The sequence below is a fragment of the Amblyomma mixtum genome, chromosome 1 (assembly GCF_055824585.1).
Source record: "Amblyomma mixtum isolate Tamu chromosome 1, ASM5582458v1, whole genome shotgun sequence".
NCBI classification, from domain to species: Eukaryota; Metazoa; Arthropoda; class Arachnida; order Ixodida; family Ixodidae; genus Amblyomma; species Amblyomma mixtum.
In genome coordinates this window covers 144,481,858-144,495,663 of record NC_143012.1, presented here as the reverse complement: position 1 = coordinate 144,495,663, position 13,806 = coordinate 144,481,858, and the positions used below count along the sequence as shown (strand labels likewise).

Below are 13,806 nucleotides of genomic sequence, written 5' to 3'. Positions count from 1 at the left end.
CCTCAGCCACAGAAGCTGAGACCACGCTTCCGCCCACGACTATGTGCCGCATGCTGGGTAGGCCACGGCCCGTGCTCTGCATCTCTCGCACCACAGCTTGCAGATGGGCCGGGAAAAATATTGCTGCGGTGGCCTGCTCGTGAACGACACACGTAGAGAGAAATAGATCCAATGACACTCATAAAGACACATGACGCAGCACGTTATCTCCACGGCTGATATGCGCAGATAAATAATTGAACTGTGAAATTGTTCTGAAGGTTAGCCCAACCGACACATGCCTGATGCCTGGACCATAAATCGGGTTGACCCCGTTGAGGAACGCACTCCTGTTTGAACGACCCTTAGTTCGATATAGAAGTTGTAAATTCTGTAAAATCTCTTGATGTCTGCTTTCATGAAAATATTTATGGGCACACGAATGGTATCCACGTTAACAAGCAGATAGTGTATTAAGCCGGCAACTCACCTAAATTTAAATTTTACTTACCGCTGGCCGGTAAAATGCATATTTACAATGCACTTTTCCTTTCACATATCAGTTGCTGCCTATTGATATGAAGTAAAACAATGGCTACAAATTTAATTCGCACAGATGTGTTACTGAAAAGAGCACTCCATGGTATATTAAATCTTGGTTATCGTGAACACACAGCAGAACGTTTCATTAAACAAAATATTCTTTCCATCTACAATATACACTCATTCAGTCTCGTCGTAAAAAGGTATAAAAATGACTCAGAAGAATGTATGCGCACATTTGAAAGTTTGACCTTTAACACGGCATTACAATACACGAAATTACGAAATTCGAAAAAGCCCTCTTTCAAGTTTTAGACTTACTGAACAAATGCTCTGTTATGTCGCCTTGCCTTACAGAAATATCTTGATGGTCCACGGATGAACACCAGCGCCATTAGCATCTACATACTGGGAGCTTCCTCTGTCGCGCAAGATTCACTATACAATAGTTTGTATAAGATGTATTTTTATACTCGAAAACATGTGCGTTTACGTCAAACTGTCACAGTATTCCATGGGAACAGGAGGCTTGAAGCTCGTCAAGGGGAAACTTCCACCTTTTCTTCCAGCTCGCCCCTTCCTCTTGCTCTTTTTTGGTTTTGCAGAGGAAATAAAAACAGTGATTGATTGATCGCTTGCTTTCACGTATGGGAGTGGTTAAAAATTATTTCAAATATTTGTGTGATGTGAAGCGGCACGCACGCGCCTGCCAACGTTGTGTACCTGTGAAGGCATTCATTCGAATCGTGACTGCAGTAGTGAGCAGTTCACAGCACGTGTTCTCCTCGACCTCCGGTTGTATAGCTTTACAGACTGCAAGAACATGTTTACTGTTATCTACAGTGTTCCCGCAACAGACGCAAATATTGCCTTCCTGTTCGTACTTGCTTCCATATTCCCCCTATATAAACAACCTGATCCAGCCTCGAAAAAGAGTGCATTCCCTCTTGCGCACTGCACAGCGTTTCCCTCCATGGCAATTTTATTTCAATGTTTTGTCTCTGGCAATCTGTTCTGGTTTTATAGAGTTTCATTCAGATGTCGGGATGCATATTTTTTTCCCCTCTTGTTACCTGTGCACACTGCTGTAAGCTTTCTAGTCATTTTCCTCCACCACATTTCAAAGTTTTTACTGTCTTAGTAGGTGAAGACTGTGACTTTTCCTACATTTTCTTAGTCTTTCTCCAAACAATATTGTTCTTTGTGTACCAAACGATGAGCAACTTATATCCTCCCCCTGTGCAGTCTTTTTTTTTGTTCTATGATCATCTAGAAGCTATATGTACAGCATTTTATTGTTAAAGTCTAGTGCTTGAATACCTGGTTCGTATATGGGAGCCCCGAAACCATTACACCCTTTCAAAGTCTTCGTTTTACGTAATCATTATCTATTGTATCCCCATAGTGCGGTATAGTTAATTGTGGCCTCTTTTCCTTTCGTCCAGTGGCGTTCTTCATGGGTATTCCGTGCGGAGACCTTGCCCCACTCTTTCCCTGTAGTTTGCTTCCGGGCGATGCGTATTTCCTCGTTAGTTACCTTAACAAGGGAGGGGCACCGGCGTCGCAGCGAGACGGAAGGCGTGATTGGTGGGCGCGTGCGTGAGGGAGACGACCGCATCTTCGGCTCGGGATTTCGGCGCGTGCGGACGTTCAGGCGCGGCGCTCCGCTTTACGCCATCGGTGCGAGGCCTCGTAGTGGGAATATTTTCGCGCCAGCTCGTCCCGTCCGGCCTCGGAGTTGCTCCCCTGCCCTGGCATGGGCGAACACTCGCTCGTAACCTTGGTGGTGAGTCGGACTACCTCGATTCCTTAGCGTATATTGTTGCTAGCTGGTGTTACTGTCGTTGTGCATTAAATGCCTGTTCGTGTCAGCCAAAGTGTCGTTCCGTTGTTCCCTCAGAGGAAGGCATGGCCAGCGTGCGATTGGTAGCAAACGCAATCTCGGGGTGGGGGACGGCGGTTTTGAAATGTCAGCCGTGATTAACCGGGGGAGAACGTATTATCCTCCCCCCCCCTATTGAGACCCCCACATCAGATGGCCTCGTCTTTCATTAATAAAAGCGATCTTACCTAACCGCATTAACAAAAATTGCGTGGACACTTTGGCAACTAAAATTGTTGAGAGGCGAAAGCCGAGGACACTATGCCATGACGACTTCCGGTGGATGTGACGTCACATCGTTCCCGTGGCTATATCGATACCCAAATTGTACATCGTTCGGGGATCTTAAGTGATAATTACGCTTAATTACACTTTTAACCATCCAAACTGACATAAATTCGATGTTTTTCCAACCATTATATGGCAATTTTCAATATTCCGTGGCGACTTCCGGTCGATCTGACGTCAGATCGTTCTAGTGGCTATATCGACGTCGGCGCTAGTTCGATGCAGTTTCGACATTTTTGCCTATAATTAGTTAAATAAGTAGTCTACAGTCATAAAACTTGGCTTATAGGTTTGTTTTTCCTTCCTCTATCTGAGGGGTTCTCAAACTTTTTGCTTGGAGGAACCCCGAAAGCCTTCAATAAGTTCCAGGGAACCCCCCCCCCCCTCCTGCTTTAACTTACCAGCAATGCTGTCGAGTGCATTTTTGTAAAGAGAGAGTTGCAAAAGTTAAATGTTTATTGCATAGATTAAAACAAATACTAATGTGATGGGTGGTACTGCTTTCCTTTTAAGAGCAAGTCAAAGCGTGGCTCAGTAGCACTCAGAGCCAGTCTCATAACAGCTGCCGGGTCAGCGCCGGTGAACGTTCTCGCGGAACACAAGAAGACAGCCCGCGGAACCCCTGTGTTCCGCGGAACCCAGTTTGAGAACCCCTGCTCTATCTGAAGCAACCATCGGTTTTCTTCTATCGTTTTTACTTCCAGAGTTAAACGCGTGTGACAAGCTTTGTTAACGGACGACAGTATGAGCCGTTCAAGGCTTTCGCCTTAAAAGCGCTGTAGAAAAGTGCCATCTTTTACCAAAAGGCTGACTTATACGCCAGGATGGACCAAAAAATGAATTCTCAAAAAGCAGTATGCCATGCTACAAAGATTCTCCGCCATCTTCGCGATGAAAACTTTCTGGGAGAGGAACTCCTTAACCATATCGCTTTTAAACTAGACAGCCGAAGATGGAGGCCGAAAAGAGCATGCATTAAGCCTTTATTAAGTTTTCACATGACACAATCACTGGCTTCAGCTACGTTCTCAAAATAGTGCCTTAGTTTATTTGTGCTATAATTTTGGAGCGGTGGTGGCGTAGCACAATCTCGGAAACTAAATCTATGCCATTTCCAGCGCTATAGGCTAAACATAACTCCATAATATCATTCTTCTCAGAAGACTATAGTTATAAAGGGTTAACGTCCTGAAACTGCAGGCTGGCTACATGAGGAGTCGAATGGGATAGCGACATAATCATTTATCCAACTCCGGCTTGTTATTTCGCACTTACGTCGCACACAACACGAACGTATCCGCATCCTACTTCCATGGAAGTGTGGCAGGTACGGTTGGTATTTGATCACCAACATTCTTCCCAGCGCCTATCATAGACATTGAGTCGCCGCGCCTTGGAAAACAGGTGCTCTTTGCAACTTTCCGACCACTTCTCGGTGGTTTATGTGCAAGCGCTGAGCCCAGTTAATTCGTTTTGTAGGTCGCGATGAAACTTCCTGCGTGTGCCCCCTTTCGCATGTCTGATCACAAACGGTATTAATATCGTCAGTGTGCGGAATCATTAATTAATTTTAACCGAACAACTACTTGCTTCTTCACCTTTTTTAGTTACACTGATTAATATTTTCGTTTCATGATTTTTGAGCTGGTGCTGATTATTCTCCACATTCGATGAGTTTAATAATGTAGTGAATTCTGGAAGTAGGTGATTGTAGGCCACCCTTGATAGTATGCGAATGTGCTGCTTATACCACCCTTATCTGAGCGTATTAGTATAGGTCTCAGAAAATTGTATTTTCTCTCAACTTTGATAACTTAATAGGCTGTTGTCTTGTGGCTGTGTTGCACCACGCCATTTGGCAGTGTCTGTTCTTGCAGTTGCTGCTGTCTGTTGCACTTAGCCTCTCGAAAAAGCTGCAAGTTTCATGCTATAAGGGACGCTTCAGAAAGTGTCTCGACACCGTGCGAGCAACATGGGGCAAGGCACGACTTCGGTGTATACTGCAACAGTGCCTTGTAGTTTAAGCATCAACCTTGCCTGCTCGATGTGTGCGGTTCGATCGTAAGTTCCACCGGTTTCCAACGGGTGCAAGCATCGCCTGCCCTTGTACTCGGCTAGTCTAGGATGAAATGCTTGGCAAGTATGTGTTTCGCACCACATTGTGTGAAAAAAGATACCTTAGGTGTTGACGCTTTGGCCAAAGGTGCCTGTGTGCCATTAAACTCGTCATCGTCCTCTTTGGCTTATTTACCTTGTACTTATCGACGGCGTCCAGGAATTCATGAGGAGACGTCATGACCGGCGCCACAGCGCACGCGGCGCCACCCAGCATGGCCAAGAAGGTGAACAGCATTCCAGACATGTGCATGATAGGGCTTGTGCCCAGCAGGAGATCGTTTTCTACCCAGGGCATATGCAACCTGCATAGAAGAATGGCACGACTGTAAGGAAAACTACAAAGAAAAACTACTGCTTCCTGCGAATATTGGATTTGATAATCAGCTTATGCGTAGTGCGTGGTTAGGCTGACGTCTCCAGTCTGGACATGGATTATGAAAGAGGCGAGATAGAAGGCCATGGATTATTTGCGACCACTCAAGGTTCTTCAAAGTGCCTTGCCATTGCACAGCACATGAAGTTATTGCATTTTCCTCCAGCGCAATGCGGTCTCGCTCTCGTCTGGCGGCCCCGAGCTGAGCAGCCGAACCCATAGCTACTTATCCACACCAGCGATGGAGCTGATATGTTTGCCCAGTATTTAGATGTACATCATACAACGAGAATATGAAAACGAGTGTCTTTGGGGAGAATTAATCTGGTATATTCAAGGAATGTTGGCAGCTGCGAAGGGGACACATCAACTCTTTGGCCAGAAATGTATTTTGTTACAGGTTCTATAATGGAATTACTTTACAGAGGGATGGATTTAACATTCATATTGGCGGGCATTATTGATGTCCGTTCGCCACCCCAAAGTTCCTTAGGTGCTCACCTGGAAAGTGGGGTTACAGTGCTAGGAAACATGAACACCGGACAGAAAAGTGGGGTGGGTGACGCGCAGCCTGTGGAGGCTTCTGCTTCCGTTTTCGGTGTTTTCTAGCGCAGTAACACTATTTTCAAGATGAACATCCACCAGCTAGCCCATCCTGGCGCTCTGCATGCTTGGATGTAGCATTCTATAAGAATTCAAATGTGATACGTAGCAAAGAAAGAGTGCAGTAGTCCGAGTTCGAATCAAAATCACGGCGGCGAGCGCAAAATAGCTTACTCGTCTAACGCCTCGTCCACCATGCTACCGCACGTGACTCAACGAATGCACACAGCTCACGAAGACACAAATCAATCTGCACCAACAGCACCCAATAGACCGGCGAGTGTGATCACACGCAGGCTTGAAAAATGGTTCTCTCGGCCTCACGATCAGTGTGCGTGCAGCCGCGCAAGCGTTCCCAGAGGAAAGTGACGCCTGCGCAAGGAGCGCGCTGCTCACTTGCACACAATTTTCACCTACCCAACACCAGCCGGGCTACGGCAGTGGTACCCTACACTATTCTCAGCTGTGCCCGCACTGCGGAGAGGTAGCTAGCGTATAGCACGTCGTGTGGGCTTGTCAATTTAATACAATAGTTGGCCCTATTCAAACCCCTGAAAGAAGCAGTAGGCGGCCATTCTACTCGCCGGTTACCCTGACCATCACCATTTGCTGGTGGGGAGAGCCAACGCGGCAACGATAACCAGTGGACTGCTTGACTAGGCGGCCCTAGCTCCCACATCCTTTAAGAAGATTCTATCATAAAAAAATATTTTCAATCAATCAACCAACCAAACAAACAAATAGGCATTCAATCATTTACACAGGAAGTGGTTATGGCAAGACAGAATGGGTGTGCGTGCCTGCAATATTTTCTATAGCCATCACAGATATCGCTTTTACTTTGACTGCTATTATACTGCGTGCGTCTCCGTATGGGAGACTGCATGGTATCTCCGCACCACTTAATATACAGGCTGCAGCACAGCGGTTGTGGGGAAGAAGAGGAAACGCTGCATGCCAGGGGGCCAAAGGTAACGCCTGCTCACAATAGCGGGCAGGGGATGCGGCGATGGGAAGCAGAGGGAAAGGAGTGACGCGAGTACACACTCTAAGCGGTTTTTCGTCCTTCTGGGTCAAAGGTTGGTTCTATCGGTGTACGAACTGCGTTCTCATAGCCATTAGTCCTCCTCGAGGCTAAACACAGAGAGGCTAACCGCTAGTCTAGCCTCCTATCATTCCTAGATCTCAATTGCTCGTCCAGAGGCCGCAACGAAGGGCTGCAACCGTTCGTTCTAGGAGACCAAAAGCTGAACGAGGAAAAAAAATTCGTGTTGGGGACGGTACCGAACCCCTGCCTTTAAGACTGGTGGCCGGGGCGCTATCCAGTAGAGCATGGCTACTTTTCTCGTTATTTTTCCTGAAATGACGGGAAACCAAATAGTCGGGTAATACAACACTTAAGCTAGACATCAGCTGACACCAGTGAAGTTAAAATTTCACATCTACAGCTGCGCCAGCCATTCCGATACGGAGGTTATATACAAATGTATCGTGGTAAGTGGCCCAGTCGAATTTATAGCATGTATTGCTTTTATTCACACAATGTGCGGCTGTGTAATTGTCATGCGCTTCCGCAGCAGGCTTTGCACAAGCTTAGAACATAGAAGACGCGCTTATAACAGCGTTATTTATTATTTATTATTCCTCGAAGGTCCCTTTCGGGACATTACATGAGTTATTTGTGCACGATGGGCGTTCGAGAGTCTCTTTATTGACGCACAGTGCTTCGCTGCCTGTCGGCGGCGTGTCGGCGCGATCTGCATTATTCGCCGCTGTTGACGCAGGTATGTGGTGTCTTTTCAACGACCGCAGCGGTATAAATACTGTACTCGCTGCGCCCGGCGCCCTCGAGTGCGTGGCACCGCGACGACGATAGGCCGCTTGCGACTTTAGAGCACCGCTTCAGGGCCCAGCAATATGAAGCCGTATGCTTACAGCAACGAAGCGAAATACTTTTTCCGCGCACTACTCAACTCACCCTCGTACATGGTTCGAAAAGGCTCGTGCACATAACCGCCGCACTCACATCTGCCGGTGGCCCCGATGCCACTAAGCATTTCTTGAAGCGACAGTCTTCGCCTGCGCACGAATAGCGGTGGTGCTGTTGGTCGTGAATGGCGACACCTGATTATTTTTATTTGTGGCGTACTCTGGTGGTCTTTGATTCGAAAAGGTACCAATTTAATAAAATTGGAGGCTTATCAAGGTTAAGCCCCAGTGGATGCGAAGCATGTCCTTAGCGTTTGGAGGCATCTTGACCGCATACACGCCCGGCGCAAAGACGCTGGCGCGGTTGCGGGCACAGAGACTGACGCGACGGCGGGCGCGCGCCGCCTCATGCCTGACGTGACGTCACATATTACGTGATGCGGCGATGGTGGCGCCGCCGCCGCGTCGCGCGCGACGGCGCGAACCGAAGCGTGGAGGCCTCCCCCGGGCGACGTCCGACGGCGCGATATGAGGCCCCATCTGCAGCCGGTGTGACGTCATCACGTGACGTCACATCATGTGATCTCACTTCAAGGTTAATGGTGGCCACCGCCGGGAGGCGACCGACGGCGCGATATGAGGCCCCATCTGCAACCGGTGTGACGTCATCACGTAACGTCATGTCACGTGACCTACTTGAAGGTCACTTGAAGGTCAATGGTGGCCACCGCCGGGCGTCGCGCGAAGGCCCGAAACCTACGTTAATATGCTTCGCATAATAAGCATCGAGGTCTGAAATTGGTGCCGTTCATCCCCCCGTTCGTCTCCTTGCTGCCCATGGCTTAACAGTTTGCCCATAAAATCTGCGCATGGTTGCCCCACCCCGCAGTCAGGCTTCTGCCTGGCCAAGCTTTGTTTCCGGGAACTCGTTGATCCCGTAGAGACGAAAAGTGGCTGATACTATAGGCAATAGAAAGCCTATCAGCCAGACGTCAAGGGGAGGAGGTACGAGGCGGCGCACACGTGACTCGCGGTGGGTATTCTTCGTGAGGTGGGGTCCGTGCTTCGCCACGATCATGAGACCACACCATTGCTCGCGCCTCATGCAACCTTCGCCTTTATCAAACGGGAAGCGCGGCACTTAAAGGTCGCCAAACGCGACGATGTGGTGGTGTAAGACATTTATTTATACTATATACAAGAGAGGTATTGCTTGGACCGTGCCTGAAGGGCCCGGCTCTCACAATCACTAGGAGGGATCCCTAGTCCGGGACCCCTGTGGCCTCCGCGGCGGCCCGGGCTCTTGTCACCAGGGCTCGTTGGTCCTGGAGAGTTGAGCAGCCGAGCAGGGCAGCCTCCCAGTCCTCTCGGGTGGGGTGGGGGTGGGGTGGGAAAGCAGGATTGGCAGGGCATGCCCACACCATGTGATACGTGTCCGCAAACACTTCCCCACAGTGTGGACACTCGCCCGAAAAGGCCGAATTGAAATGTTTGAGCACTGCCGGGCACAGTACCGCGTTGGTGTAGAGGCGAAGTAGCCAACGCTCCTCTGCCTTATTGAGGCCTTTACAGGGGGGTGGGTATCGGCCGTGAGCGTTTTGATACAGGAGAGAGATCTCCCGAAAAGTAATAGCCGGATTAAAATCAGTAGCCGGATCAGGCGGCGAGAGAGGCGATGCCCGGTGGTTAAGCGCGCGGGCGGTAGTGTCCGCTACCTTATATCCCTCTATCCCCGCATGTGCTGGGGCCCAGATAATGGTCACGAAGCGCATCTCGGATGCTGCATGTAGGCTGGAGGCCAGGCCCCACAAAAAAGTTGAGAGACCGCACTCGAGATGCTGCCCGGAAAGAAGCTGCTGGAAAGTCTGCGCCACTACACTTCAGATAACGACAACGTATATTGCATGCTACTAAATGCGGTTACCTCAGCGGTAGCTCTTCACACTTGATTCATGGCACAGCTCTAAGCATGAATGTCCTTGCTTCCCCGAAACCACAGGGAATGGCATCTACATAGGCTTGTATGCAGTTATAAACGAAATGGGCATTAAATGTCGCACTGATTGGCGGACGCCTCGAGTGGAATGTGAGGGAGCGAATGAAGGTGGCAGCGAGTGAAGCTAGAGAGAAAGAGCTGCCGTGCTGGAGGCTTCCGGAAAATTGAGGAGGACACCTAATCTCTTATTAGGTGTGATAGTGCGCTACCATCGCCTTGCGTCCACAACCGAGCTGCAATACGGGTCCGACCAACTCCCATAGACGCATGACTCTTGTTGGTTGAGGGTTCGGCTCCCATCTGAGTGCTGACTGGCATTACGACTAGTGGTACTGTGCTACACATCACGCGGAGTCGAACGAAGCGAGCGCCGTACTTGTGCGGAAATTTGGAGAATCACAATCATTGATCAAACCACATCACCGGGCAAGCTGGTACATCGTTAATGTGGTACTTAATATTTGAGCGAATGCTATGTGATGCATGCAAGGAAAAGACCCTGGTCGTGGTTGGAGTCGTGCCACGCCAATCAAAAGCACTCTAATCTAATTCTTTTTGAATTATAACTAGTCTATTGTAGTTCGTGCAGTTCTAAGTACTAGTACTGACTATATTACTGGTTAACAGTTGATGTTTACCTGCCTTTGGTGATGTCGCACTGTTTCGACCAATCGCAAGTTCGTTAACAGCACTTTTTGGGCGACTCCCGGTTTTCGTGTCGGTGAGTCGCGTAATGCGTTTGCATTAATAATTTTAAGGCGAAAGCCTTTAAGGTCTCATCGTTTTAAGCAGCAGTTGTCGAAAGAAATGTCACGCTTTTCAATTGGTCTAAACGGTCGTGACGTCAGAGTGCGCGAATTTCAAACGGGGCCAATAGTACTTTGGCTAGCAACCATGCAACCAATTGAAGGGATCATGTAGTGATGTTTCAAGTAAGTGGGACTGAGCTTAGTTAATTGCATAATTACACAATTAGCCTAATTAACTCTTCTAGTCAGGCCATTATAAATAAATAAAACCGAGTACGAAATTGGTCGAGCTCGGGAATCGAACCCCGGTCTTCGGAGTGCGAGACGAGCATGCTATCCACTCCGCCATGCCAGCTCGATGGTTTGGAATGAACAAAGGCGCGTCTAGTGAATACGATGTCTTCGCTCACTCCCATCCTCCTCCCTTCCCTTCCGGCGAGGTTTAGGTGTCCACGGAGATATGAGAGACAGATACATTTCCTTTCCTCAAAAACCAATTTCCCGACGAGCGAGGCGTATAACCGACTGGTCGATGGCGTTCTATATGGACTCCCTGGCAGCGTTGCAAGACGCAGTCGCGTTCCACTTAGAGGCGAAGCTTAACATCTTAACCACACATCAGTGACCGCACTTTAGGTCAAAAAAGTGCCCCCCTGAATTTTGACGGGTGTCCACCGAGATATGTGAGACCGTTACTGCGTAATTTCCTTTCCTCGAATACAATTTTAATTTTCTTCATTACCACCCATCTTTGTCTTTCTTCTTTCACTCGCACTTCCTCCCTTCCTCAACGGTGCGGTTCAGGTGTCCACCGAGATGACAGAGAATTACTGGGCCATTTCCTTTCCTCAAAAAGCGTTGCGTTCAAAGGGCAAGGCATCGCGCCTAACGGGTGGTGGTGTTCCGTGGACTCCCTGGCAGCGCTACAACACACTGTTGCGTTCTACTCCTAAAGGCGAAGCTTAGGCGTCATTAATTAGCAGTTAATTAGTATTCAGGCATTAATCAGCAATTAACCATTAATTAGTGATTTGTCATCACGTAGTAATTAGTACTCAATTATATGTGACGCCACCAGTGCCACAGAAGCAGCCAAAGTGGTGCGGAAAACGCTTTCGCCTCTAGGCACTTTAGACAGTCAAAGTGCCCCCTGAATTTTTTACCACCAGGGGATCATTAACGTGCACTGAATTCGTACAAAAGACGGGAGGGTTTTGCATTTAACCTCCATCGAAATGAGGCTATCGCGGCTGGGTTCGAACCCGGTTAATACAGTTGAGGAGCCGAGCGCCCTAACAACTTAGTCACCGTATGTAGACGTAACGAGAGTATCAGAAAAAAATTCACGGTGCTTGGATAACTCAACTGTAATGAAAGGGAGGGGTTAAGATGTGGGTGACAGAGCTGATTAACAAACGGCACAGGATGAATCTGAGCAGGTATTACAGAAGGCGTTAAGTTTGGAACAGACTGACGTCAGCCACGACGCAATTCCGAGGCGGAGTTTCGCCCGAAGGAAGAGGCTATGCAATGACTTTACAGCAATTTCGTGACGATCCTGCATTAACACGTCATGTGGTGCTTCGAGTTGCTGTCGGAGCGATACAAAACCTTCTTTGTTTTTAGCGCACCTCTAACTCAACCTGTTCCTTTAAAATAAACACTTCACATTGTCACTGAAACCTGCCGTTCTCTAGGAATAAAGTGAACACTGTCGCATTTACTGTAATAGCCTCCGTGATCCCTGTCAAGGTCGCGACCCTGAGTGCACAAACTGGCTGGTTTGGTTTATTGGGATTTAACGTCCCAAGTCACTCAGACTATGAGGGACGCCGTACTGAAGGGCTCCGGAAATACCGACCACCTGGGGTTCTATCACGTGCATTGACATCGCACAGTACACGCGCCTCTAGAATTTCGCCTCCATCGAAATTCGGCCGCCACGGCCGGGATCGAACCCGCGACTTTCGGTTCAGCAGCCGAGCACCGGACCACTGAGCCAGGTAAGGTTCACTTTAAAATATTTTAGCACTACGGTAATTAAATGTGTTTCTGTTTTTCCTGCTGTTTGCAGCCTAAGACGGATGCGCCTTCTGTCGCAAATTCGTACCTGTTAGTGTAAAAACTGGCCACGTAGTTATAGTGCGTAACCTCAGCTGCTTTAGGCATGCCGGTGGTCCCCGACGTGTAGCACAGAGCGAGGACGGTGTTCCGGGGATCGGTGACCGGGCTCTCCTCGAAGTGCACTTCGTCCAGCGCTGAAAACGCCGAGGCCGAGACGAAGCCCGCAGCGCGTCCCATGCAGAAGAGGCCCTGGGTAATAACGATAGGCGCCATCAGAGGTCTCTACAGACTTCACCAGAAGAGCAATTCCCAGCGCGATCGGCTACCATCGGTTTCTTACAAGTTGATGATATGCATTCTCTGATCAAGACAAGCTAAAAATGCCGGCCAGCATTTCACTGACTCTCGTAGTAAGTTGGTAGAATCAAGGGGCACATGGCTCGGCTCATTGCATCTCACTGGTGTCCTGGCTGCAGTTGTCGTCGCGCACCTCCTTTGAAGGGTGTACATGCACTGCCAGAGTGTCAAGAATCTTGAAAGTAATTATTTCGTCGTACATTTTAAAATACATCTAATAATTTTAGCGTCTCAGGAGCTGCGCAAACGTTACATAGACCCTTTTGCAGTAAATTTTAGTTTATCGACAAAACAGCCACTGCCACAAGGAGTGGCTAGAGTCATCCGTTTGCTCGAGTAAACCCTGCCAGGTGGTTGCAGCAACGCTTCAAGCAAAACTCTTTGGGACCCTCTCCGTAAAGCAGTGTTCTTTGCAACCTTCAGACGTGCTGCATTCACCGAACTCTACCGCACCGCATTAGGACGTTAACAGTCGTTTTATCTGCATGACTGGCACCGCGATCCAACCAACAATGGTAACGAGCCTCCATCCAGTTCTGCAGGCTGTCTTCACTACAATGTAGTCGCGATGAGGGCCACAGCGTTACAGCATGAATGGTTAGATTCCCATTAATAGCAGGGAAAGTTCAGTTTAGCTCCGTTATCTTCCATCAAAGAGCCTCTGAGCAGGCTTGAGCGTCTTAAATTGACAATCAATTTGGAGCATGGGAGTGGGATGATCCTCTCTGCATGATGTTAGCGTCATGCACGCTCTGAGATGAAAATTCAGATCTAATTCTGTTAGCGCTTTATTTCCGACAAAGCCAATAGCCTCTTGCACTGCTTTGGTACCCGATGTAGCGGTGTGGCGACTACGTGTAGCTGTGCTGCATTAACTAGTCCATCATTCTGATTCAAGGGCAAGTTGTGGACGGCGTCTCGCTTT

The 13,806-nt window shown here is 48.6% G+C and overlaps 1 protein-coding gene across 1 annotated transcript in view; it reads right to left on the bottom strand.

Moving 5' to 3' along the window:
* The window catches only part of LOC149367826 (uncharacterized), a 191,573-nt gene that overhangs the window by 51,015 nt on the left and 126,752 nt on the right, over positions 1-13,806 (bottom strand). The window contains exons 5-7 of the mRNA XM_089575339.1: positions 12,571-12,773; positions 4,944-5,112; positions 11-133 (exon numbers count right to left, since the gene is read on the bottom strand). Coding sequence (XP_089431465.1) covers positions 11-133; positions 4,944-5,112; positions 12,571-12,773 — 495 coding nt within the window. The remainder of the gene's footprint in view (positions 1-10; positions 134-4,943; positions 5,113-12,570; positions 12,774-13,806) is intronic.